The sequence below is a fragment of the Bos mutus genome, chromosome 9 (assembly GCF_027580195.1).
Source record: "Bos mutus isolate GX-2022 chromosome 9, NWIPB_WYAK_1.1, whole genome shotgun sequence".
Classification (NCBI taxonomy): domain Eukaryota; kingdom Metazoa; phylum Chordata; class Mammalia; order Artiodactyla; family Bovidae; genus Bos; species Bos mutus.
Genome location: NC_091625.1, coordinates 33,493,877 through 33,521,345, shown reverse-complemented (window position 1 = coordinate 33,521,345; position 27,469 = coordinate 33,493,877). Strand labels below are relative to the sequence as shown.

Here is a 27,469-nt window from a genome sequence, read left to right as displayed (position 1 = left end):
CAGGGACATGACTACTATTTTCCTCATATTCTCTACTATGCCAATTGTCAAGGCTCTAAACATACTGGTAACAGATAATGAATAAATAAACAAATGGATATGTGCCCTCCTGATTAGGAAACAATTTTGTACCATAAAACCAAAATGACCCTTCTGTATCGTAAAACTGAAGCAATCTTTTTCTTGATCTATTAGACCGTTGATCTCATCATCAACCGTTCTTTTCTTCAGTGTGCACAATGCACAGGATGTCTTCATCTGGCCCCCAAATCCCACCCTGTCTGCCCTCCTCAGTGCCCCCTGAGCCTGACAGTGATGGCCTGCACCAACCTAGCTCCCTGTTCTCTGGCTTCCAGGGAGGTGCAGCCAATGGAAGCAGTGGCAGAAGATCAGAGGGCAGAAGAAAAGAGGGATGGAGGTACATGTGTACTATCGTATCATTCCTTGCTGGACTATACCTTTTGACAATGGCTGGTTTTCATGTTGGCAACTCTGCTAAAGCTACAGCCCTCACCATTCTTTCCCTTTCCCTTGTCCTCTCTGCCTAGAGGCAGTAATATCCTCCCACACTTGCTAGCCCAGAGCGTGCTTCACCATCCGATGCTCATTTCCTTAGCCCTGTCCATGCTGTTGAAAATAGTCCCCTCCTTTAGTTTCTTTTCATTATGCCTTTGGGGTGTGCCATCTTCCCCAGGACACTACTCCACCGGTGAACATTTTAATATATTTATTTCAAGATATTATTGAAAATACATAACTAATCAAATAGTGATATAGACTTTCCTTTCTACATGAATATTTTAATTAAAAGGTGAGTAGGCTTAGAGACAAATATTAAGTAAATAATAACATAGGTGAAACACAAGTATGAAAAAAATCATGAAAATGACATTCCAGTCACTGAAGTGGGTAGGCATTGTTTGAGAGCATGTAGGATGTCAGGCTTTAACTTACCACATAGGTCTTTCCAGCCCAGTAGAGAAAGTGACCCAGCCACTCAAAAGCTAAAGCCCCTGCTCCTGCAATGTTGGGTATGTGATAATTCTCTGAGACGTCTGTCCCATTCAGCAGCCATACATAAACATCACCTTTCATGTCGCTGTAGTAGAGGCTGTTGTTATACCAATCCATGTCTCAAAACAAAGTGAATTGGTAGCAGTTATTTTCTCGTGTATGCCAGTGTAAACACAGCGTGTCAGCAAATCACACATGCACCTCAGCAATAACATGGATATTCACTAGAGCTTCAGAGATGTGTCAAGAATGCTTCAATAACATTATTCTAAAATCTTAAGCCCTGGAACTAGACACAGGAACTAATATTCATTGAGCATCTACTCTTTGCCAACATCGTCCTGGGCACTTTTATGTATCTCACTCAACTCTTAAAGCTCTAAAGTAGAAATCATTTCCATTTTTTGACATGGCAAACCCAAGACTAGGTGAAATTATCTATTTTGCCCAAGGTCTCACAGATGAAAAGAGGAGGAACCCAGACTTGAACCAACTTCAAAGTATCATTCTTTCCATTAGTACCACACTACATCCTAAGTCCAGCTCATTTTGGTCAGAAGTGCTACGGTAATTTTTAATGACCAAATAAAGAAATCAAATAAGTAGATAATTACAGAAGATGCCATTAAGTAATAAATGGGTAGTTTTGCCTTAGGCATTTATTACATAATCTGCTTTGCCATGAAATTCTTTCTTATGTTTTATTTAGAACTTCATATAGGTGTTCTGTGCTCCAGTCTTATAGCAAACTCATAACAAATTACTTAACTATAGCTATCTTCATGGAACAGGATAGGCTGTTAGTTTGAGATGACACTGAGAGATTAAAATACACGAGAAGTGTATCAAAGCCTTCCTGAAATGGGCATACATCATTAAATAACCTCACATTTTGTGGAGTAATAAATGGCCCTCCTCCTTGAGGACAGACATTTTCTTCATCATGTCACGGGCAGTATAATTCAGTCAATATTTTTTCCTTTCCTTATTGACCTAATATTAAAACACTCAATTCTTCTGATTGGTCGAATATCTCAGGAAGTCTAACAACTAGAAACCTGCCATCCAAGTGTACAGGGAACTTGGTGTTTACCTGACACATTTCCTATATCAGAGGATAGGAATTCTCCTGGGCCAAAGCTATTTAATGGCTTACTCCAAAGTCCGTCTTCTTTCACGGCCATGATAAATGGTGGTTCTGCAGCTGTTTGGTTTAAAAAAAAAATTGAAAGAAATATCACAGAAAACACACATTTTTAGGTACACATCTTGTTTGTTAGATTTCTTTTATAAAGTAAATCAGCATTTTGAAAAATACACTGGAAGTATACGAATAATCATATCTGCTTAGAAGAATACTCTATCATATTAAACACACTTTGATTTTTATGTAAATATTTGTAATTGAACGTGAAGAGAAATGTGTATTGATGCTGCCACTACAGCAATGTCACATCATGGCAAATTTTTTTGTTGTTTTGCTTTAGCTATTGGTGATATTCAGAAGCAACAGTAGTATAAATGGTTCAGTTCTTTCCGTTTTCTTTCAACCAAGAGGACAGAATTCAACATAATTCACAGCCCCTCAACTTCTCTTGTCGAGACTTTCAGCATCCAAGCAGTGCTACAGCTTAATAAGCCATGAGAAAGGAGAAAACCACGAAGAAGAAGAAAATTATATTGTTTGTTCAAAAACATCTTGGACAGTATAAAATAGAACGTTAGAAACATTAATATTACACTGTGCTTTACTTGCTTTCCTAATCTCAGACAATAAACATGCTCAAGGGTCAATGCACCCTCATGCTCATTTCTTTACCACACCTAAGGTGAGAAATTTTAAAGAAGACAGGGAGAAAGCCTTTTTTGTCAGAATCACTCCCTAAATCAGGAGCATTCTCTCACCTGGTACCAGAGTGGTTCCCACTGAGGGCTCTGACCAAGGGCCTGGCCCCTTGGGAGAACTCGCTCTCACAGAAACCTCATATTTTGTAGCACTCTGAAGGTCATGTACATTAAGGACGGTCCCACTTATATTAGAGAACACGTGAGTGGTTTCAGGAAGGTCTTGGGTTGATACTTTCACCTCATAAGTCCAGTCCTGCCAGGCAGAAGGACCTATGCGGAAGAGTTAAACAATATTACTCACCAGGATGACATCAGCAAGGGCAAACAAAGGATTTTCAGTAAACTTATCTACAGCTTCACCTTGAGTGGAAGGATAATTGGGCCTGTTACCCCTTAATCGCCAGGGTTAACCTGATGATACGATTAGGACAGTGGCCATTCTACCCACTCATTTTGTCGCATCAAAGGAGACGTCTTGCCAACAAATGGGAGGCCACTGTCCCTCTCTGTGCTGTGTCACTGGCTGCGTGGAACTATCAGAAGGGTACACTATACAAGCTCCTAATAAACGTTTAACGACAAATCTGTAGTATTATTCCAGTGTCAGCAGAATATCACTTCCTAGAAGCCCAAAAAATAAAAATTAAAAAATTTTGCTAATTCATTTTCAGCCATCTTTGATATATACAACAAACAGGCATAACTAACTTGGTCTTAAAGTAAAAGTAGGGCTGCCGTCTATGGGGTCGCACAGAGTTGGACACGACTGAAGCGACTTAGCAGCAGCAGACAATGTTTGCTAGGGGACCAGAGGCTGGCAAACTGCAGCCCACAGTTTGCAGCCCACAAATCTGGCCCACTGCCTGTTTTTATAAATAAAGTTGTAACGGAACACAGTCACAGTGACTTATTTACGTATTATCTATGACTGCTTACATACCACAAAGACAGAGTTGAGTAGCTATCCCAGAAACTGTATGACCCACAAAACAGAAAATATTTATTATCTGGTCCTTCTTTTATTATAAAAAAAGAAAAAAATTGCCAACTGCTATGCTAGATGCTGTTCTGGGTTCTACCTATGCATCTTAATTCGGTCTATATGACAATCCCTTAGAAGGATATAATTAATATTTTTATTTCCAGCAGTGGAAACATGCATGAAGTGGCTAAGTAACTTGCCCAGGTCATTCTGCTAATAATTGATGAGACTAGCCTTTGAATCCATGCAGGCTGGCTCTAGAGCCCACCTGCATACCCACCACACATGCTGCCTCTCCAGAGATGAAAATTCAAGTCCCGAGAGTTTTAGGCTCAAATTCATGCAAGGTCTCCCTGGATACAAAATCTCAACCCAAGTGTTCCATTCCCCTGGCTAATGCATTCCCTCCAACTAGAATGTCAGTGCCTGGCTCCAAGGAGACACTCAATAAATGTTCCAACCCTTCTGTTGGGATGTACATGATAAAATATAGAAATTCTCTTTATTTATCAAAACTGATAAATGTAGAACAAACGTAATAACACTGTGTGTATGTGTGAGAGAGAGGAGACAGAGAGAGTGCTAAGTAGCGCTTTGGGTTAATGGCTAAATAATCACATAAGGGCTCTCAAAGCTGAGTTGCCATGCCAAGCCTATTAAGTTTTCCTTTCCTTCTGACAAGGCCAGCCTCCAGGCAGGGGACAGGGAACTCACTGGCTCCAATGGCGAGCGTGGGGGGCTTCCACTGAACCAGGGCCTGGTGGGAGCCAAACAGCACGGAGAGCTGCTGTGGGCGACCTGGCAGCGGGTATGGCTGGGTGTATGAGCCAAAGATGACCAAGTTGCCAAAGCCAAATTCTTCTATGTGACTCAGGTCACATCCCACGATGAATTCATTAAAAGACAGAGAATCCTGTTGGAAAACGGCCTTGCCATCTGTGACCAGGAAGTCGTTGTTTTCACAAGCGAAGCTCTTCACATTAGTAAAGGGGACGTGAGGTAGGATGATGTGGGATGCGGAGCCGTCCAGAAAGGTTGACATGAAGACTTGGGCAGTGTCGTTGAAATAAATGATTCGCTTGGACTGTGGCTTGATTGCAAAGTCCTTTAAAGTACCACTCTGCACAATACGCATGGCTTCTGAGCCCCCACCAGAAGGCACAGGAAGATCGACTCTATAAATGCCATCTCTCAGGAGATAAAAGACATACCTGACACAGGAGCAAAAGAAGCCTGGTGTGAGTCAGTGCACAGGTGAAGGAGGAGCACCATTGTCTTATCCTGCTGGGCAATCAGAACCAAGTATCTCCAGAGTGGGTAAGTACAGGGTTTCCCAAGATGCAAACTGGAAAAGGCATTTATTACAAATATGCTCTATTCATTTAAGTTAGAAGTTGGAATCCTGGAAAATGTCAGCCTCTCTTATAAGGCTTAATCTCCTAATTATTACATGTGACTTCTTAAGGAATCAGAATTTAAGGACAATAGGGGTCTTTAAAGGTTTTCTAATGACGTCTACTCTTAAAGGAAAGCATATTATGTAAAACTTACATGACTGAACTTGTCATTTATTATGAAACATTTTTCTCCAATACACAGAAATTCTTAGTCAAAATCTGTCAATAAATATTCCCATGCATTGTGAATGACAAAACGGAAGAAAACATAAACATTTAAGCCATTTTTTGAAACTTCATGGTATTATTTTGCACAGTTGCTACCCAGCAATACTAATCCTGCATTTGTATTAGACTAGGAATGATGCTAAAGCTGAAACTCCAGTACTTTGGCCACCTCATGCGAAGAGTTGCCTCATTGGAAAAGACTCTGATGCTGGGAGGGATTGGGGGCAGGAGGAAAAGGGGATGACAGAGAATGAGATGGCTGGATGGCATCACCAACTCAGTGGACGTGAGTTTGAGTGAACTCCAGGAGTTGCAGATGGACAGGGAGGCCTGGCATGATGCGATTCATGGGGTCGCAAGGAGTTGGACACGACTGAGCGACTGAACTGAACTGAACTGAACTGAAGCTTTTTGCTGACAAAGGTCCATATAGTCATAGCTATGGTTTATCCAGTAGTATGGATGTGAGAGCTGGACCATAAAGAAGGCTGAGTGCCGAAGAATTGATGCCTTCAAATTGTGGTGTTGGAGAAGAGTCTTGAGAGTCCCTTGGACTGCAAGGAGATTAAACAGGCCAATCCTATAGGACATCAACACTAAATATTCATTGGAAGAACTGGTGCTGAAGCTGCAGCTCCAATACTTTGGACACTTGATGAGAAAAGCCAACTCATTGGAAAAGACCCTGATGCTGGGGAAGATTAAGGGCAGGAGAAGAAGGGGGCAACTGAGGATGAGATGGTTGGATGGCATCACTGACTCAGTGGACTTGAGTTTGAGCAAACTCCTGGAGAAAGTGAAGGACAGGGAAGCCTGGCATGCTGCAGTTCATGGGGTCACAAAGAGTCAGATACGACTTAGGAACTGAACAACAATAACAAGCTTTTAAAAATATTCACAATTAAGTGAGGCAATAGTGTTAGCATTTTACAAAATCATGATGAAGTACCCCAAAATTGAGTAAAAACAGCTGGGAAGAACCACCCAAAATCAGCAGAAAGGAGTCAGTGGAAGAATGCTAAACCCATGATAACCAGACCAGAAAAACAAACAGGCACTGAACTGCTCAGCAAGAGAAAATGGTGTAATGAAAAGAAGATAGGCAGGAAGGGCTTCTCATGGGGAGAGCAGAGGGGGAACAAAACTCTGAGTCATGCATAAAATCATGACAAACCCAAGAAGAGAAGCCAGGTCCCTGAGTCCCAGAGAAGAGATTTTTCCCATATGCCCATAAGCTACTGCAAAGGAGAAAGGAAAACCTGCTTACCTAGAAAAGTTGTGGGTGAAGTTTGAAAGAAATTTCCTCTTGGCTCTATAAGAATGAAAACTTTGCCTGGATTTAATTAAATATGAAATCAGATTGGCTCATCTGGCACTACAATATTATTAGCAAGCAAGTTTCCCTAAGATTCTTGCCAAAGGAAGAGAATTCACATTTACAAGGCTAACACTTACCCATTGTATGAATCAGCCACAATTTTTTGAGGTGCAATGATTGAGGGAGGTGCAATTGTCTCAATGTTTGAGCAGTTCTCTAAATCACAGACACATACCTAGAGAAAAGTACATCAGTAGCATTAGTGTCTCTAGTCAACTTGGCCAACAAATATTCCTTAAGCAACTGTTCTGTGCTTAGAATTTCACTAGTCGCAGAGCACTTTTTGAAAACATAAAAAAGCCCTTAAAAGACAGTTTTATATCCTATATCCTAATGAGTTCATATTCTATTGGTATCCATGAAATACAAGTACATATTTTTCATATTTGTGGAGACACTCAACTACTTTTATTAATATTTTAGCTATATCTAAGCTTATGGGCCTATCTAAGCACCAAAGAATTGAGTTTTTGAACTTTGGTGTTGGAGAAGATTCTTGAGAGTCCCTTGGACAGGAAGGAGATCCAACCAGTATATCCTAAAGGAAATCAGTCCTGAATATTCATTGGAAGGACTGATGTTGAAGCTGAAACTCCAATACTTTGGCCACCTGAGGCGAAGAGCTGACTCACTTGAAAAGACCCTGATGCTGGGAAAGATTAAAGGCGGGAGAAGAAGGGGACCACAGAGGATGAGATGGTTGGATGGCATCACCAATTCATGGACACGAGTATGAGTAAACTCTGGGAGTTGGTGATAGACAGGGAAGCCCGGCGCTCTGCAGTCCATGGGGTGGCAAAGAGTTGGACACAACTGAGCAACTGAACTGAACTGAAGCTTATGGGCTTCCAGCCACAGTGACTGAGCCCAGCCTCTCTTTCAAAAAAGGAAACTTGATTCGATAATACCAATATTTTCAGAGACCTACTAAAGTTATCCATGGTTATTAAATAATTTAAAATGCTCACAGCTGATTTTAATCATGATTGGCAGTTGTTACCCAGTGATAATTCAGGTTACCACTGTCTCATGGAAGTCAAATTATCATTAGTGAAAACTCACAGCTCTGAAAAATCACAAGAAAGATGATTTAATGGTATATCAGGACTAAATAAAGTACTTAGTACTAGGTAAAATCTAGACCCTCCTATAAGACTCTATGTATGATTCATTGCTAACCCAGTATCTAAAACATAGTAAACACTCAATGATTAATTATTGAATGAAAGAATTATGTTTACTTATAAATATTAATATGTCGAGATATGCATTAGATTTTCAATATCTAGTTGTTCACTTTAAATTCTCAGACTAACCAGTTCATCCATGATGAAATACATTTTCTGATAAAGCCAGTCTATGGAGATGGAAGAAATTAATCCTGAGCCTCTGTAAAAAATCCTCAGGCCAGACACATCAGACATGTTGGCAACGTCCTTCACCCATATAAGAGTTCCTTCAGAGAAATAAACAGCTTGCTGGTGGACATTAACTGATATTCCTGGAAAAGTGATGGCAAATACACGTGTTACTATGTAACAACCAGACAAAACACTGACACTAAAGAGAACTCATTTATTTAATCGTTAGCAAAGGTATTAAAGCCAACCTGGCTCTTTCCTTACACACTAAGGAAACATTTTTCTCTATTACACTGACCTGTAATATTATGGTGTGTGGCCTCTGACTGAAGGCAATGCGCTTCATCTACTAAATGTTTTAAAGACCTCTTTCTTAGAGAAGTTTTCCTGGATAAAAAGAGCCACTGTTCCTCTTCTTGAACTAAAAGAACAACACGACTTTATAGACAGACAGACCAATCATATACATATTGACACAAAAAAGATCAATATCACCCTTAAAAACAAGGGGACTGGGACACGGAAGAGCTTTGCCAGATATTCTCTGAAGATACTGGGGTATTTCAACTGTGGTATAAATCACAATTCTATGACTGGGGTGGGAAGTACTGTGTCAACCAAGTAGGATTTCTGGGTATGTGCCCCTGAATGCCCTCAAAATCACACCACATGCAGTATCACTGTTCTCAACAGCCTTGCCCAAATAGGAGCTCGGCTCATTATCCTCCACCCTGGGAATCTGACTGCTTGGTGGAGGTAGTCCAGCCCAGGCTGGAGGGGCTGGTTGCATAACACACACATATAGACAGACTTTGGTTGCTCTGTTTTGTCTTCAATTATCTCTCCCTTTGAGGCAGGAGAAAGGCCTGTAATAATGAAATTTGAGGACTGCAGAACTCTGCGTGATGTCCTATTCGACTGGAGACTGATGCATTGTGCCTTGATCAACACTTTTAGGGTAATTAATAAATGTTATGCAGTAATCATAGTAATAACAACCTTAAACCTGCTCTATATTTAACTCGTCCTTTGGATGCTTCTTGCATAACAAAAATACCTCTCCTTTCCTAGAGTCTAGTAACAGCCAAAGAAACTAAAGGTTAGTAATGGATGACATTCAATAAACACCCACCGGCATATCTGGGGGCAGATTCAGGGAATGGGAGGTCAAGTCAGCAAACAGGGTTGCCACCAAGACAGAAAACACACTCCTAGTATTTTGAGTTTTCGCGTGTTATTCCAAACATTTTGAACTAACTTTCCACAAAATATTTCTGGTGCTTCTTAGACAGCATTTTCTTTTATTAAGATTTTGCTTACGTGGGAATCATGCAGTACATATTTAGTCTCCCAAGGCAAACGTTAAAATGCTGAAGCCGGAAAAAAAAAAAAAAGATACTTGCCAATTAATAACAAAAGCTAATTTGGTAGTTTGAATATCAGAATAGTAAAATGTAACTTACTAAGTCCAGATAGATTTGAAAACCTAAAGGAAACTGGAAGAAAAAGATATCTGATCTTTATTAAATGATGGCCCATAAAGCGGAGGTTAGAGTAGGATATATGTATTCCCTAAGTATGTAAATGAAAGTCATAATCACTGGTGACTTTAACTGAAACCAAGAGTTTACTTGGGGCCATTTTTTTAATTCCTTTTTTTTTTCCTTTTTTTAATTTTTAAATTTCAATGTGAAAACTTTGCTCTGACAACTTACTCCTGTTTGTCAGCTGGGACTGATTTCTCATTTAAAATTGAAACTTATCAAGTATTCGCAAGACAGTTATTTGGGCAGACAAGTAGGGGCTTAAGGAACACCGGATGACACAGGACCTGTAAGATCTGAATCCACCCTTCCACCCATCAACTTCCCAGTAACAGGAGGCACACCCCCAGTCTATACCTGCTGGAGATGGAGTGGTAATACTAGATTCTGCTTCCGGCCCCTCACCAACTTCATTTACTGCTGCAATAGAAAACCTATTCCAAAAACAATTTGGAGAGATGTGTTTTACATGGCATGGTGTGAACTTAGGATAAAAATAGAAGGAGCAATAACATTTCTATTTAAAGGACAAGGTGGCAATGCGTGTATCTAGTTACTTGGTGCTGCTGCTCAGCACTAAAATGACCATCAATCATGTCCTTGTTTGCATTCCCCACAGAATAGTTCAGGGTCACAGAGGTCAAAAACAGAACTCTGCTATCTGCATGACCCTCATGCCCTAATTTACAGAGATCTTAGTAAATGCTAGAAAAGCTAACAATAATAAAATAATTCCCTTAACAGTTAATGTAAAAATACCATACATAATTCTACCTCTTTACTTTTTTCATGTTGGATTAAATGAAGAAATGATATTGATGGTGCTTATGTTGTCTTTTTTAGCCCATATTTATTAGCTCACATTTGTATTTTTCTCTGAATATAATAGAAAGGCTTGAAAATGCTTTTGCCTAGGATGGTGTAATCTAATAAGCATACAGACTTGAGGGAAACCACAACTTCAAACCAGCAGCACAAAGTCAATGAGACTTCTCAAAATACATTTTAAATTATTTTGTAGCCATATTTCTTAGATAATTATCATGAATGCACCCATGCTGGTTACATTCTCCATGCACCACTAAATTCTTACCTGTAGGTGGTATTTGGTAGAGTGGAGTAAAACTGGAAACTGGTTCTCTGTGTCCCTGAATCTAGTTTCTGGTTTTTGCTGATCAGCCTTAAGTTATAGCCTAAAATAGGTCCACCTGGGAATTGAGGTGGAGCCCAACTGACTTCCACAGAGTCGGGACTTGAGCTTTCAATATTCCTAATGAAAGGAGCAGTTTCAGGAACTAGAAGAGATAATGGTAACACGGTGAGCAGAAAATATACAGAGAAAAACGTAAACAGCGTAGAGTCAAAGTCTTGTTTTTTGAAAACAGCATAAATGAATATTTTCTTTAATAGTCACAATAAGTGGTAGGAGGTGGTAATATATGAACTGCAGTTCTTGATCCCTAAACAATGTCAGTTAGCTACTCTTCTAAGGGACTCTTTAAAGAAAGTGTTATTTTCCTCACTTCTAATTTATGCCATAAAATTAAATGTGGAAGTATACAAATAGGATAATACTGTAGGGGAAAAAAAAAATGTTAAAAATCTCCAGATACCTGACTGAGTTAAAAAAAGGGATGGAACCAGGTTAGGAAGGAGAAGAGACTATAACAAAACTGAAGTCAATGATTAACATAAGTTGAAAGAAGTAAGGCCTGAGGCCTTTTCCCTCATTAGGGTCCTGTGGCTGGACCAGTTCTAGCTAAAGATAGGGATTTAGATAAGCCTGAATTAGAACAGCCTGCTTCCCTTTTGCTGGCATCAGCTCTGCTGACCCAGACAGTACTCTCCTCCCCAAAGTTCTCAAGGTTCCCCAAATCCAGGTTTTCTGTGCCTTAGCAGCATCCCCTTCCCTCATGAAGGACGAAAATGAGCATGCATTTGCTAACCAAGCATTCACCTACAGACTGTAGGATCTGCCCCAGTGGCAAAGAACAGAAAGGAAAACAAATGATCTGACAGCCAGTCCGCACCTGCTTTCCTTACCTCCTGTGCCTGCAGCCCTACCCATTTATTTCCTCTTTTCATAGAAAGGCAGACTGATACCACTTTGCCCTTCAGCAGGCTCTCTCCCTCTGAACAGTTTTTGGGAGGTGCACTGCATCACCCCTGTCCCCTTAGAGCGGGGAGAGGGAAGACAGAGCCGCCCTCCTGCTGGCTGTTTTAAAAAGGCTCTTCAACTGATCTCTGATAGGGTACCTCCCCAACTCTCAGACAGAGCTTGAGCAAACACAGATATCATTGCCTCACTCCTCAGCTCCCCGCACTAAGTGACTCAGGTGGACCGGGAAGAAGGAATCATCTCCTAGCCAATCGGAATTAGGATGTCAGAAAACCTAACCCTTTAGTCCACACCCAGACAGGCATGATCTACCCCGCTGCAAGTACATTCCATGCCACCTCCGTGGCCAGTTGTGAGTAGTCCAAATCTCTCTGACAAAAGTCGTCTCTGAAAAGGCTGGTCAGGTTAGGCAAGGTGATTATTCCATCTGATTAAGAAATTATCTTCATAAAGTCCCCAATTAAAAGGCGATAATAACCATCTAAAGTCATATATTTCCCATAGCTGAAAGAGAAAAGGGCCACAAGGTGACGGAACACAAATGGGTAACTCTGTAAGTTTTGATGTGGCTAAAAAAGTGAGACAGAATTGAAGCATGAGATGTTATCCATGGAAAGGATACCCAGTATGAGAACTGAAACATACGGAGGGTTTGGGGGCTTGCATATCCAGAGAAAGGCTCAGAAATGGAAAGCAAAATTTGCCTTCTTTGCTACTTTGATGTAACTAGCCATCTGCCCTGGACCACAGTATGTCTCCAGTACTGGAAAATGTTCCCATAGTGTTGGAGTCCATGAGGCACTGCTCTGAACAAAAAGGATCTAGGTATTCTACTCTGATCTGGAACATTTCAGATATCGCCCCAGACCCGTGTCTAATCTGAGGTCCTGAGGATGGTCAGGGAATAATCAGCAGAAGGACCACATGTACCCTAAAATCTATAAGCAAAAAGAAGGCACTAATCAGGGGAGAGGGAAAATGCCCCAACCAGCTTCATCAGCTGTCCTGCTGAGGTTTGGTCCAAGGCCTAGTTCAGTGTGAGGGTCTCTGCATGCAGCTGATTCTCCAGAACTGAGGGGTAGGGACATCCAACATCTGGCTTGGAATAAGCCCTCTCAAGTCCCCTCAGCTAACTCAGATGTTGAGAACACCAGCAACTCTCCCTGAATGTCTTCCCCTGGCATTTATCTCCCTGAAAGGCTCTAGGCTTGAATCCTTTTCCCAGTATGGAAGTCAAATCTTTGAAAGAATAAATCAGAAAATGTTCCAACGTATCGACTGTTTTTTTAAATCATCTCTAACCAAAAGTTGAAGTACAATAATAACCTCCCAGCTGGTCTTCCTACCTCTGTACTTCCCAGTCTCTATCACTCAATGTCATTCAATGCATTCTATGTGTATTTGCCAATTATCTTTTTAAGGAGCATTTGAAGCAATTATTCCTTTAAAACCTTCCATAACTCCTAATCACATAATGATGCTTATTCCGACCAACTGCTTTAATGCACTCCCCATTTTTCCTGGACAGACCCTGCTCAAAGCATTTTTCTTACCATAGCAACCCATGTCTTCCTACTCACAGTATACTTTCCTTATTTATTAGATTTACTGTCGAGGGAATTTCCTTTCCACCAAAATTTCCTTTCCTTTCCTTTCTCTGCTCTAGCTTCACTAGAGCAGAGATTTTTCTTTTGATCAAAGGTATGGTGGGCACCTGGGCTTCCCTGGTGTCTCAGATGGTAAAGAATCTGCCTGCAATGCGGGAGACCTGGGTTCAATCCCCGGGTCAAGAAGATCCCTTGGAGAAGGAAATGGCAGCCCACTCCGGTGTTCTTGCCTGGGAAATCCCATGGAGAGAGGAGCCTGGTAGGCTACAGTCCACAGGGTCACAAAAAGTCAGACAGGACTGAGCAACTAACACTTTCACTTTTCATGGTGAGCACCTGGAAGACGAGTTGACACCCAGTTATGTACCCCATTGTTAGATGGATTGATTAACAAAGGAATAAATCTGTTTCACTATTTAAAATAAAAGCGAACTAAACCAAAACTTTGGAATGACCCCTGATTTCTCGAACAAGGTATGCATGCCATACCTCCATAAGGATGAGTCCTGTAACTGGGACTTGGAGGGGAATACAGGTGCAGCTGGGCTGTGAAGATCCAAACCACTCGAAAAACATACTCAGTGAAGGGGTGCAGGGGCTCTACCACATAGGAGAGCTTGGACACGGCCTAATCAATGAGAGATCAAACATCAGTATTTATGGAATCGCTTCTGTATATTGTAACTCAAGAATACAGATTCATTTGTAGATGATGCATGGCCTTCCGGATATGAAGTGATCCAGGGCTTCCCTGGTGGCTCAGACAGTAAAGAATCCACCTGCAATGCAGGAGACCTGGGTTCAATCCCTTAGGTCGGGAAGATCCCCTGGAGAAGGGAATGGCCACCCACTCCTATATTCTTGCCTGGAGAATCCCATGGACAGAGGAGCCTGGAGGACTACAGTCCATGGGGTCACACAGAGTCAGACAGGACTGAGCGACTAAGCACACACAGCACAGGGCCTGCCAGGCCAGCTGGAAAGGAGGCCTGGAGCTCAGAGCTGAGATACCCTGATCTCAGTCCACACAATTCACACTGAAATTCCTTCCGTCTTCAAACCTGCAAAATTATGGATTCAATTATTTGGCATTTACCTCAAGGCTTTCCTTTAATTTTCTGTGTTAAAATACTTGGTGTCTTGGGACTGTTCTCTGAACCTGCTTTTGCTGTCTTAATAGGGACCCCCCCTGGATGACCTCCCTGACCTCCACCCTAGTTGGCATCATTTTCAATGGGATGGACAGATAATGACCAATGATGTGAGTAGTTGGTTATGTGATGCTGAGCTGAAGGAATAATATCTATATCCAATAATATATTTTCCTCAAAAATAAAAGGTTTAACATGAAGAGTAGCAAAGATTGAAGTTCAATGGTGGTAAAGCATCCACCTACCAATGCAGGAGACACAAGAGGCACAGATTAGATCCATGGATTGGGATCCCCTGGAGTAGGAAGCGGCAACCCACTCCAGTATTCTTGCCTGGAGAATCCCATGGGCAGAGGAGCCAGGAGGGCTACAATCCATGCGGTCACATGACTGAATGGGCACGCAGGTACATAGGCAGTGGTTCATACCTCAGTGTAAGTCCAGCTTCCAGGAAGTTGTGTGTATTTCCACTGAATGATGTATTTTACTCCAGAGATGTTGGCCGATTTCCATCGTAATGTCATACCGTGGCTTCCAATGGAAGAAGCAAAGGGTGCAGTGGGGAGGTCTGCGTTTTCTGGGGAGAAAACAAGATTTCATTCACCACATCCCATGTCTGTGGACGCAGGACAGCGTGTCCCTGCTTCATCTCAGCACTCTCCTGCTACATCTTCCCACAGTTATTCATCTGCACAGTAACTGATGCCTATAATTCAGTTGGTTTATTTCTTTAAATCAGCCAGTTGGTCTGGCAGCTTTTTTCCCCTCATCCTGCCTACCTGCTTAGTCGTGTCCAACTCTTTGTGACCCTTTGGATGTAGCCCACCAGGCTCCCCTGTCCATGGGGTTTTCCAAGCAAAAATATTGGAGTGGGTTGTCATTTCCTTCTCCAGGGGATCTTTCTGACCCAGGGATCGAACCTGCATATCCTGTGTCTCCAGCATTGCAGGTAGGTTCTTTACCTACTGAGCCATCTAATCTTTGAAGATAGTTTTTCTTACAGGCCAGCAAAATGGAGTGTTCTGAGACTGCTTTTCTCTCGTCATACCACTTCTATATAGGTTAGAGGGGTGGGTGCCAAGGGTATGTGTAGGGCAACAGAACCATCCACTGACCCAGGGCACATATCTCAAGATATTTTTAAATTTTACACTATACACCTATAGCCCATTGTGTCAAACATATTATTTTTATATGTGCAAGTAACTGTTTGAGCTCCAAAGGGTCCTATAGTCTGCTCTTTTTTATTGTGAAATATTTCATGACTTTTAAGCATTAGCAACATTACAATTGGTACACACAGTTATTGGTACTACTTCCCAGACACTGTATAAGTGTTAGAATTCTGAATGCCAGAACCATACTGTTTTGCTTATTATAGGTTTGCAATAAGTTTGAAATCAGGAAGTATGAATCCTCCAACTCTGTTCTTTTCAGAATTTGGGGTCACTTGAGATTCCACATAAATTGCAGAATTGGTCTTTCTATCCTGTGTAAAACATCTGCAAAAATGTATTTGGAATTTTGATAGGGATTGCATTAAATCTGTAGATTGCTCTGATAATACTAACATCTTGACAATATACCAAGTTTTTTAATTCATGAATGTGGGATGTCTTTCCATTTACTTGCCTTCTTTAATTTGTTTCAGAAATGTTTTGTGAACATTTCACTTTACAAATCATTCACCTTCTTGGTTAACTTCTAAGTATTTTATTGATGCTATTCTAAATGAAATTTTCATCATAATTTCCTTTTCAGATGGTTCATTATTTGTGCATAGTAATGCAATTGATTTTCTAGTTTTAACTTTGTTTCCTGCTACTTTGCCAAATTTGTTTATTAGTTCTAACAGGGTATTTTGTGGTATCTTTGGGGTTTTCTGCATATAAGATCATATCATCTGCAAACAAAGATAATTTTATTTCCACCTTTCAAATTTGGATGCCTTCTTCTTGCCTACTTGCTTTGGCTTGGACATCCAGTATTATAGAAGTGGCAAAAGCAGGCATCTTTTCCTGAACTTAGAAGATAAGGTTTCTTCACCACTCTGATTCAGAAGCAAATCAGGAGAGCAAGGCAAGATCCACCTGCCAATTTTCATCAACCATTGAAACAAGGACTGCAGCTTATGGAAAAGCCAATCATCTCTTGTTCTGGAAGGAACTGTTTATCTTCCAGTGGGAGGGAAAACTGGGGAATTCTGGAAAACCTAGCTGCTAACATAGGCTATAGTTTATCAAAGTGCTGATCCTTCAGAAATGACTAGAGAATTAAAACACTCAGGCAAAGTCTCTTGAAGACACCCAACCTGCTCTGAAATAAGTCAGAGGGAACTGGAAACATATACAGTCAAGTTCCTTACTCCAAATCTAACACTGGGAAGCATAACTTCTATACATTCTGCAAATTTCCCACTATGTTATAAGGAGCCATAACTATAGAAGGCACTCAATCAATTGAATAATGGTTAGCTGAGTGATGAAATTCACATTAAATAAAATATTTCTACACTTTCAGTTCATTAAAACAGTGGCATTTCCTGATAATCAAGTTGCTCAGGATTCACATTTGTCCCTCATATTAAGAGAAAAGTGATTGCATCCACTGAACTGAGGGCAAAATCTCAAATTCTAAACATGGCATATGCTGTTTCCCCTATTTTTCTCTGAAAGAAGACTTTTGCTGAGTCTCTAAATATGGATTACACATTTGAAGTTAATTAAAAATATATATATTCGATTCTATATATATGTATGTATATATATATATATATATATATCATATTGAGACATAGAAGTCTAGATATTTTAAGAGTTTGCTCATTGCCCCTACATTAGGACAGGTCCCTGGAGTGGTGTAGATTATTTTCAATAATAGTTGTGTGAGTCTGCTTACCTAGCACTTCCTCTTCATATGCGCCTTCCCCACTGCTGCAGCCGACTTCACAGGATTCTCTCTATGGAAGACAGATAGTGTGTCAGTCAGCGCAGCCTTTGTACTGCTTTTGCTCACAAGCTTCAACCAAATTTTGAAATATGAATGCCTGATATATAACTATACCTGTATATCAAGAATGTGAACTGTAATACTCAAGTTCCCATTTGCTAGTGGGATTAGAACAACACCTTCCAATCTTTTTTGACCATGTCCCAAATTCCAAAATACATTTAACAAAACAACTTTTTACACACATACAAGTTGGGGAAAAAAGATTGCTGAAATGGTAGTTTTTCCCCTTTTTTTAAACAGTTTTATTGAAGTATATTTTACATACCATAAAATCTACCATTTAAAGCACATAATTCAATGGTTTTTAGAATATTCAAAGAATTGTAAAATCATCATTACAATCTGAATTTAGAACATTTTTATCTCCAAAAGGAATCCTGAGCTGTGATGCAATCTTATATGTTCTATTCTATGTCATTTTATTTATTGTGACTCTTTATTCAGTAAGTTAATTTCATAACCTTCTAACAGGTGACACCCCACAAGGTGACAAAATACTGAGCTCAACAATGCAATTATATGTTTACTATCTTAGTCAAAGGTTTAGTGAGTTACTTAAAACTCTAGCCTAAAATGAAGCCTATTTATTTTATGTATCCATGCCTTCCTTGAAAAATTAAAAGTGGACTATAAACTTTAGAGCAACTGAACATTTCAATGAATGACTTAGGGCCAAAGTTAAATTTTAAGATCTACAAAAACCTAATGGTGATTAACATCTCATCTCATTAACTGAAAAAGAGTAAACATTTTGGTGGCTGAGACACAAATTTCCTGCGACTTTTAACATTAACAATAGTTAGGAGGAGAAAAAACAAGGAGAAGAGGCGCACAGCATAAAACTACAACACAATCATGATCAATCTTCTCTCTCTCTTTCAGTTTATATTTATAATACCTAGGACAACATTCTATTGTTTCTCATGATAATAGGGGAAACCATGACTCAAAGCATTTACTCTGCATGTCCAGGTAGAGAAGGGCTGTTTAATTTGCAAATATTCAACTATCCCATATTTGATCTGTGCTCTCCAAGGAAGTGGAGCCTGATAAGCCCAGGTTTGCTTAGTTAAGGATTAAATACTTCAGTCTGGGCTCAGGATTATTTAACTTAAGGGTCTAGTATACTTTTCACATCTTCTTTGAGGTTTCAGTAAAATACACTCAACACATTCATTAACTGCAGAGAATAAATGTACCAAGTGGCAGCAAAATTATCATTAACCTGGGATTTTCTTTTCAAGAAAGAAAACTGAGGAAGAAGGAAGGAAATGGAATAATGAGTATTTGGTAACACAGCTAGTTCTGACCTATCCAGGAACTTAAATGTTTTGTTTACTTCAATGAAGCTTGCCTTTTTTTCCCAGCTTTATTAAGATAAATGATTACCACCATAAGCTGACACCTTCATTCCATCATATAATTACCATTTCTGCTTTGTGATGAGAATACTTAAAATCAACTCTTTAGCAGCATTCAAGAACATAATACAGTGTTATTAGCTGTAATCACCATGTTGTACGTTAGATTCCCAGAACTTGTTAATCTTATAACTAGAAGTTTGTACTCCAAAGAGTTTAAATGTTATCTCGAGTGGAGGCAAAGCTATTGAATAGGATTTCCTTCTTTTGTTTCTCCCTCTCTCTCTGTCTGTGCCTTCCTGCCTCTATCTCGCTTTCTCTCTCTCTCTCTCTCTCTAATCTAACATTAGACTTCAAATGAAGTTATCCAGTGTTTCTCAAACTCAAGTTGTCCTGGAGAGAACTTAAAGGAATTTGGGTTTAAGAAGTCCACAGAATCTGAGCCGAAAGCCCTGGATGGGGCATTTATACAGCATATTCCAGGCTACTGAGCTGCCATTCCCACTGTGAAAGCCAAGTTCATCCTTCCCAGGGGCTACACCCATCTGCTGTCTCTGTTCTCCTGGCAGTAAGATCACTTTTATCATCATCCCTCTGGCTCCACTCCTATGTTTCCCTGACTGTCACATCTGCTGTCTTTTGTTATTCCTGCAGCTCAAGGATAGGCCCCGCCACCCTCCCTGGATGCCTCTATTGCAGAGTCTCCATATGAACTGTGGCTTCATCTCCTAAAAAGTCATTCATTCAAAAAATATTTACTGATACCTTTTACATGCCAAGCACTGTTTTAGATTTTAAGGCTACGGCAATGTATAAGATCAGTAAGTTCCCTGACTTCATGGAATTTATGTTCTCTTAGAAGAAAATACACAATAACAAAGTAACTAACTTAAAAAATAAAGTACGCTTGGATAATGTATTCTTGCCTGGGGAATCCCATGGACAGAGGAGCCTGGTGGGCTATGGTCCAAAGGTCACAAAGAGCTGGACATGAATGAGGAGACTTAGCATGCACCCATGAGGAAGATAAAAGTCAAAGACATAAGGCATGACCAGACAGGAAGGGGGCTAACTTTAGTTAGGGTGGTCAGGAAGAACCACGCAGAGGTGACCTTAAAGACAAGACCTGAGTGATCAGAAGGAGCTGGCCTTGAAAAAATCTGGACAAGGGCAAATGCCTTGAGGGAGGAATATGCCACATAGACTCGGAGATGAGGGAAAAGCCAGTATGGCTGGTGCAGAGAACAAGGAACAGGAGGCAAGATGAGGTGGATGAGCCAGCAAACACTGGTAGTTTGTACTTTTTCTTAAATGGCAATGAGAAAGGTTTTTAGAACCTTCTAGATCAGGATAATCTAATTTGTGTTCTAAATTATCAGGGATAAGCCATCTCACTTGCTCACATCAGTTTCTGAATTACACCTTGCAAGCTACCACTTCTAAAACTATTCCCTCCAAGAAGCGTGTGGTCAAATCCCAAGCTTTCTAGGTGGAAGAGTTGAGATGGTCAAGGAGTTCAAATTTCCTAAAGGTGTGAGCAGCTGAGTTAAAAGTATCTCTCTCTGTATCTCTCTCTTTACCTCCACCTCTATCGAGCATGTATGACTGTTCAGGTCTACATTATTTAATGTATAAAGTATCAAAATATAATAGGAAAGAATAGAATGATTACATGTTACAATAGAGAGCAAGGGTACACGTTACATAAGCAGGACGGGGCAGCATAGTGATGAACAGTGAACTATCCCACTAGAGACCGAGCCCTCGAGGAACAGAGATGCCGATGCAGAGAATGAACGTGTGGACACAGGGCGGGAGCCGGGTGGGGCGAATTGAGAAAACAGCATTGATGAGTATACACTGCCGTATGTAACATAAATAGCTAGTGGGAAGCTACTGTATAACGCAGGGAGCTCAGCTCTGTGCACTGTGATGACCTAGACGGGCGCAATGCAGGGAGTGGGAGGGAGGCTTTAGAGGGAGGGGATATATGTATACATTCTGCAGATTCACGTTGTTGTACAGCAGAAATTAACACAACAGTGTAAAGCAATTATCCTCCAACTGAAAAAAAAAAAAAAAAAGGCTTTAAATTAACAAAGTTTAAAAAAAGAGAATGAAACCCAGTCCTGAACTGCTTGGATGCTTCAGGCACATTCGCTCTCTCTGACTTCTAACACAATCCTCTACGGGACTGTTATTTTGGCTGCTGCTTTTGTTTTGGTCACATAAAAGAGTTCTCAGGCTTGTCTTTTTGTTTTTGTTTTTTTTTAATCTCATCCAGGAATGAGCTTTAATTGTCTATTTACATAAGGAGCAATTTTTCCTCTTTGTTTTATTTCTTCTTAGCTAACTCAACCACCATTCACTCCCAAGGAAAAATCACTCAGATACAGGGTCACCACAGACTATTGAGAGAATATCCCAATTTAATTTTTGGCTTTTATTTTCTATTTGAAGGAATTTTTTCTATTTTACTAATGAATGCTCATCTGTATCTCTTCCTCAGGCATGATAGGATAGTTCTGTTCTCCGGTTTCAAGGACATTTTAAATAGAATACAGCAGAGATGTGAAACAGAAATAATTCAGTTTCATCATAAGTACTTATTGTCAAATAAACTAAAATAAATTTTGCAGGGTATAGAATCCTGGACAGGAAATTTTAATTGAAGAAGACTGAAGGAAAAGAAGGTCAAGTGCAGGGGAGACACCTCCCGTGGGGCTAGAGGAGAGGGTAATTGGAAGATACCTGGGCAGCCAGAGTCAGTATGAGGTCCCTTATTATCATAGCAAGAAGTAAATTAACTGAAATTTAAATTTTAAAAAGCTGTGTTGCCAAAGGAGTTTGCTGAATAAGGAAGAAGATTGCAACCCAAGAGTACTCTTCTGCGGCTTTCCTGGTAGTCAAGTGGTTAAGCTCCTGCACTTCCTATGCAGATAGCATGAGTTCAATCCCTGTTGTGGAATGTGGCCAAAATAGAAAATAAATAAACAAATAAATAAAAGGTTATCTTCGAATGCACTGTATTTAATGATAACCTACAGGCTTTAGGGGGAAGAGGTGAAATCAGCAGATATGAGGGTATCCCCACTGTGCCTTTTCCTCTCTTCCCACCACCCAGGCTTCAGGATTCAGAAGAACCTTTCAAACCAGATTAGAGTAATATATATGTACACGTGTGAATGTGTATGACTGCATACATACATCTATGTACGTTCATATATGCATTTTATATATGCACATAGATATGTAGAGCACAGCAAATACCTAAGTCAAAGATAGAAACACACAGTCATTTTTACACCCAGAGTTAGAGCACTCCTAGGAAGAACATTTCTGTGCACCAAGAATGACTCAGCCTTCTTCATCCTTATTTTAATCATGTTTTAAGGATAAGAGAGAAGGACGTGGGGTTTAATGACACCTTTTTTGCAAGTGACTGGCACTCACCTCACAAACTGCAGCATAGGTTTCATTCTGCATGGAGGAAAAAGGAAAGAAAAATTACTTAAAACCTTTAGAGTTGTAAATAATTTTAATGACACTTAGCTAGGCATTTCTACCAAATTAATTTATGCCCCACCATCGACAAAATGTGGTTCAGCGGGTAAAAGAATCCACCTTCAAAGACACAGGAGACTCAGCTTCAATCCCTGGGTTAGGAAGGCCACCTGGAGGAGGATATGGCAACGCATTCCAATATTCTTGCCTGAAAAACCCCTTGGACAGAGGAGTCTGGTGGGCTATGGTCCAAAGGGTCACAAAGAGTTGGATAAAGCTGAGCAATGGGGCATGAGCACATGACAAAATAATCAATAAAGAATAATCCAAAGCAAAAGATTCCAGAGCTGGGCCTTCTGTGCAGGAAGGCCACTGTACAAACTGCTATAAAAAGTATGTTCTTTGCATCACTGGGAAAAAAAAAAGGACACACGACGTCTACTAGAAAATTTCAAAATAAGCAGTAATCGGCGATGGACCAGGTTAGAGAATGAAGGGATGTTGGTAGGTGCCCAGGGCGACAGAATCGGAAATGAAAAGCCACCAATAGGTCTGGTTAGGAAAGGCCAGCAGATTCTTCTGCCCAAACTGGCCACTCCAGCATCCACTCTGCTTGCTGGACTGATTCCCCCAACAAATGGTACTTCTCATTCCTTCACTTGCTCAGTGCAGTCTGAGCACTAGCTACGTGCCCCTCACTGTGTTTGATGCAGGGGACAGTGTGAACAAGACAGAAAGCGTCCTCCCCTGATGGCCCTACATGTCGGCAAAGGATATTAAACACATGACTAGGCAAATAATGATTCAAACTACCATCTGGACAATGTGCTACCAAGGACATGGAACAGTGTTTTTATTTTTTCCCTTGTGTATTTGCTTGACTGCACTGGGTCTCAGTTGCAGCGTGTGGGATCTAGTTTCCCAACCAGGGATCAAACTACAGCCCTCTGCACTGGAAGTGTGGAGTCTCAGCCACCAGGCCACCCAGGAAGTCCCTGGAAAAGTGTATGTAGAGTGTGTGATTGTTCACAAGTCCAAACAGCACCTGCTCCAACCTTTGGTAACTTCCAGTCTATGAAGCACACCATCACGAGCAGGAGAGTGGGTGTTAGTGACTCCTGGAGCTGAGATCTGTGAGGACACCTGTACAAGAAAAGCTGTGAGGACTGACTATACACAAGAAGACGTTAATATCCTTATTTAAATCTCAATGCTGTAATTTGAGTCTTTAATAGAAAATGATATTCTGTGTGCTTAGTCGCTCAGTCGTGTCCAACTCTTTTGCGACTGCATGGACTCTACCCCATCAAGCTCCTCTCTCCGTGGGGATTCTCCAGGCAAAAATACTGGAGTGGGTTGCCATGCACCCGTCCAGGGGATCTTCACAAGTCAGGGACTGAACCCAGGTCTCCCGTATTGCAAGTGGATTCTTTACCATCTCAGACACCAAGGAAGTTCAAGAAAATGATATTACCTTAAGTTATCATGATCCTAATTTAATCTCTGAACTGAATAAAGCAACCCATTTTTAAATTACAAAACTCTTATCCATGAGATTGAAGTAATTAATTATAGTGTAACAACCACTATCCTTAGCACGGATTTGCTTATTATCTTAATTTACCTATTAGGAAAGTAAAGTACCAAGTACCTTAACGAAGTCACACACTAATTGGCAAAGCCAGGATAAATGAAAAAGTATTAGGGAATGTATTTCCTACACGAAGTGAAGTTAACCTAGGTGTGTGTGCCCTCTGGGTTAGACTGTTTCCATGTTCCCCACAGAGAAACCTTGAATGTGATCTAAGTCCTTTCAAAGTGTGGTCTGGAAACACCCAGCATTGCATCACCTAGGCACATGTTATAAGCACAGAATTTCTAGTCCCCACACAAAACCTAGTGAATCAGAATCTGCATTTTAGCAAGATCCCAGATATTTGCATATTAAAATTTGAGAAGTATAGGACTAGGACATTTAACAAATACTTAACATTCTACTAAAAGGTCACTATAGTTTGGAGCAATTGGTCATTCTGGCTTCCATGGTTTGCATTAACTTCTTTTGGTTGCCAGTTCACCAGTTGCATTAATAATGTTGATTTGGGGACTTCCCTGATGGTCCAGGGGTTAAGAGTCCACTTTGCAATGCAGAGGATGCATGTTCAATCCCTGGTTGGGAAATTAAGATCTCGCATGCCACAGAACAACTAAGCCCTCACACTGCAACTACTGAGCTCACTCCACAACTAAAGAGTCTATGCTCCACAATGAAAGATCTCCCGTGATGCAAACAAAGACTCCATGTGCCACAACTAAGACCCCACAAAGCCAAATTCATTAAAAAAAACAAAAGTGATCTCATTTTCTCCATTACTCCATTTCCATTATGTATTTCTCATACTTTTGCTTTAGAGTCAAGCAAGCTAATTAAAAGCCAATGGAAACTCACATGGGAATCCTCGTGGAGAATGTCTCTCTTGAGGGAAACATTAATATCAAAACAGAAACATAATTAATACTTACACACTTTAAGGCACAGTTTTCCTGATCTGCCGAATTCCAGAAATGACATCCTTGGATGCACTGTAAGAGAGAGTAAGAGACAGTGATGACTGAAGAAGTGTGATTTTTCTAGTCACCTGAAAATGCAAATAGTAACAAAGTGTTCCCGAAGTAGAAATCTATCTACCAAGGAATCTGTGGCCTTGGCAGCAAGCAGGACTTTTGAGATTGTAAGCAGAGCTGTCATATTCACAGACAGAGGAGGGCTTGGAGTGACTCAGGGTTGCTGAATGGAATCTAGCCTGGGGCGGGCAGGCCTAGATCCCAGGGAGCAACAGAATGTCTGGGAACACACTGTCCACTGGGCACCTGGTGCAGGGGAAGTCCAGGACAGTGTGGTGTCGAGCACATTATATAGGTCCTCGGGGTGTGTCACGCAACAGGCAAAACCTAAAGCTGGAGACTCAAGCAGAAGCAGCACATCAAAACCGGGGTAGGTGGATAGTCTGGGAAGTCGGCTGCCCTGACCTCCCACTGGACAGATGCAGTTTGTGCCTCCTTGCCTGGTTTGTCTGCGCCAGTGATTGCGTGGACCAGGCCGCAATAACACCTCAATTGCCTTCCCCTTCCCTCAGTTCCTTCTGCTCTGCCATCTCTCTTTTTTTTTTCCTCCTTTTTCCTTTCATGTCTATGTCCTATCCTCAACTTTTTCTCTTTTCACTCTTCAGGTTCTCCAAGACTGAGTTCATCTCCCTTCTCAGTATCAACCATCCGAATCTGAACTTCAGCGGAGACCCCTTCCTGAGCTCCAGACCCAGATTTCAATTGTTTGTTAAACAGTTCCATTTGAGTCCTGACAAACACCTCAGATACTGGAGTGAGTTGCCATTTCCTCTTCCAGGGGATCTTCTCTACCCAGGGATCGAACTCGTGTCTCTTACAACTCCTGCATTGGCAAGCAGGTTCTTCACCACTAGGGCCACCTGGGAAGCCCCAAATTTAGCAGATGAAACATCAAATTCCTCCCTTTGTACCCTCAAATTTGCTGTCTCCTATGTTTTCTATTAACATGCTTCAGTCTTCTGAGCTGCCTGAGCCAGGAGTCAGGGCAGCTTCTCCTCCTTTCACTGCCTTCCCACGCCATCCTCACAGACAATCCATCACCAAGTTCTATGGATTCACTTCTTTGTTGCCTGGACTCTGTCTTGGTTCCTTGCTCACTCACTGTCCTTGTTTTTCTGGGCCCACCACTGCTTGCTAACAGCTTCATGGGGGACAACAAAACCTAATCATATACTTATCCTGTCTAAAACCCCACGTGTCATTGAAACCAAATATTCCCAACATGGTATACCGAGCTCTCCACCATCTAGCCCAACTAGCTTGTCAGCCCAGTCTTCTACTTCCTGCCTCTGCACACGCACACTCCTTACTTGCTTACTCCAAGCAAGCTGTAGTACCCCTCCTTTTCTGCATAACTCAGCTGTCTCAAACTTTTGGGTCTGGATACAAAGGGCTCCCTCTGATTAGTGTACCTTTCCCCTCTAGTCCTTCTAGAAAACATTTCATCTTTCTAGTTTTAGCCATGCAAGACCTGCAGGCAAGCAAGCTGCTTTTCCTCCTGTGTATTCTTTCTCCTCCCACCCACCGCTGTTCTGACTCTCACAATGCTGTCTGGCTATGATTTTATGTACATGTCTGTCTCTCCTACAAGACTGTGAGTCCTTTGAAACAGAGACCCTATTTTACTCATTCTTAAGTCTCTACTACCCAGCACAGTGCCTGGTTTATACTTATACTTGGAGTCACCAAACACGTATTGCGTAAATGGATACACGTTCAGGAAAGAAGACTATAAATGTAACTGATAGAGAAAAGAGCAGACACTGTCTAATCCAACCCTCTTAGAATACCCATATTTTAGTAGTTTTAACTACATCTCAGAAATTTTAAGTAATTTGGCCAAAGCCACATTCATTGGAAGGACTGATGCTAAAGCTGAAGCTCCAATATTTTGGCCACTTCATGCGAAGAACTGACTCATTAGAAAAGACCCTGATGTTGGGAAAGATTGAAGGCAGGAGAAGGGGACAACAGAGGATGAGATGGTTGGATGACATCACTGATTCGATGGACATGAGTTTGAGCAAGCTCTGGGAGTTGGTGATGGACAGGGAAGCCTGGCATTCTGCAGTCCATGGGGTCTCAGAGAGTCAGACAGGACTGAGCAACTGAACTGAACTAAACACAGCTAGGTATAATCATGGTCTTGGCTTAGTCCTACGTTCTTTCCACTTCAACACACTGTCCCTGAACTCATGTTTGAATAATCTGTGATGCAGACTTCTCTCTATTTTCCATCCAGCTTCCTCCATCAGGCACAATTAAATGAGCTTTTACTTAGGAATTATTACAGTAATCAAACCTGACTTTTGTCCCTTTTTTATCAATGCAAACACTG

The 27,469-nt window shown here is 41.0% G+C and overlaps 1 protein-coding gene across 7 annotated transcripts in view; it reads right to left on the bottom strand.

Annotated features, from left to right (window-relative positions):
• Positions 1-27,469, bottom strand: part of ROS1 (ROS proto-oncogene 1, receptor tyrosine kinase) — a 119,485-nt gene that overhangs the window by 79,300 nt on the left and 12,716 nt on the right. For 4 of the 7 annotated variants that reach the window (XM_070376378.1, XM_070376373.1, XM_070376375.1 and 1 more), the window contains exons 3-17: positions 25,030-25,089; positions 22,456-22,482; positions 17,528-17,588; positions 15,058-15,206; positions 13,968-14,106; positions 10,846-11,047; positions 10,110-10,186; positions 8,507-8,629; positions 8,164-8,348; positions 6,925-7,022; positions 6,737-6,781; positions 4,559-5,055; positions 2,920-3,132; positions 2,108-2,218; positions 955-1,133 (exon numbers count right to left, since the gene is read on the bottom strand). In XM_070376378.1, the coding sequence (XP_070232479.1) occupies positions 955-1,133; positions 2,108-2,218; positions 2,920-3,132; positions 4,559-5,055; positions 6,737-6,781; positions 6,925-7,022; positions 8,164-8,348; positions 8,507-8,629; positions 10,110-10,186; positions 10,846-11,047; positions 13,968-14,106; positions 15,058-15,206; positions 17,528-17,588; positions 22,456-22,482; positions 25,030-25,089 (2,166 nt within the window). The remainder of the gene's footprint in view (positions 1-954; positions 1,134-2,107; positions 2,219-2,919; positions 3,133-4,558; positions 5,056-6,736; positions 6,782-6,924; positions 7,023-8,163; positions 8,349-8,506; positions 8,630-10,109; positions 10,187-10,845; positions 11,048-13,967; positions 14,107-15,057; positions 15,207-17,527; positions 17,589-22,455; positions 22,483-25,029; positions 25,090-27,469) is intronic. The other 3 variants (XM_070376377.1, XM_070376376.1, XM_070376379.1) reach the window with 1 other exon arrangement.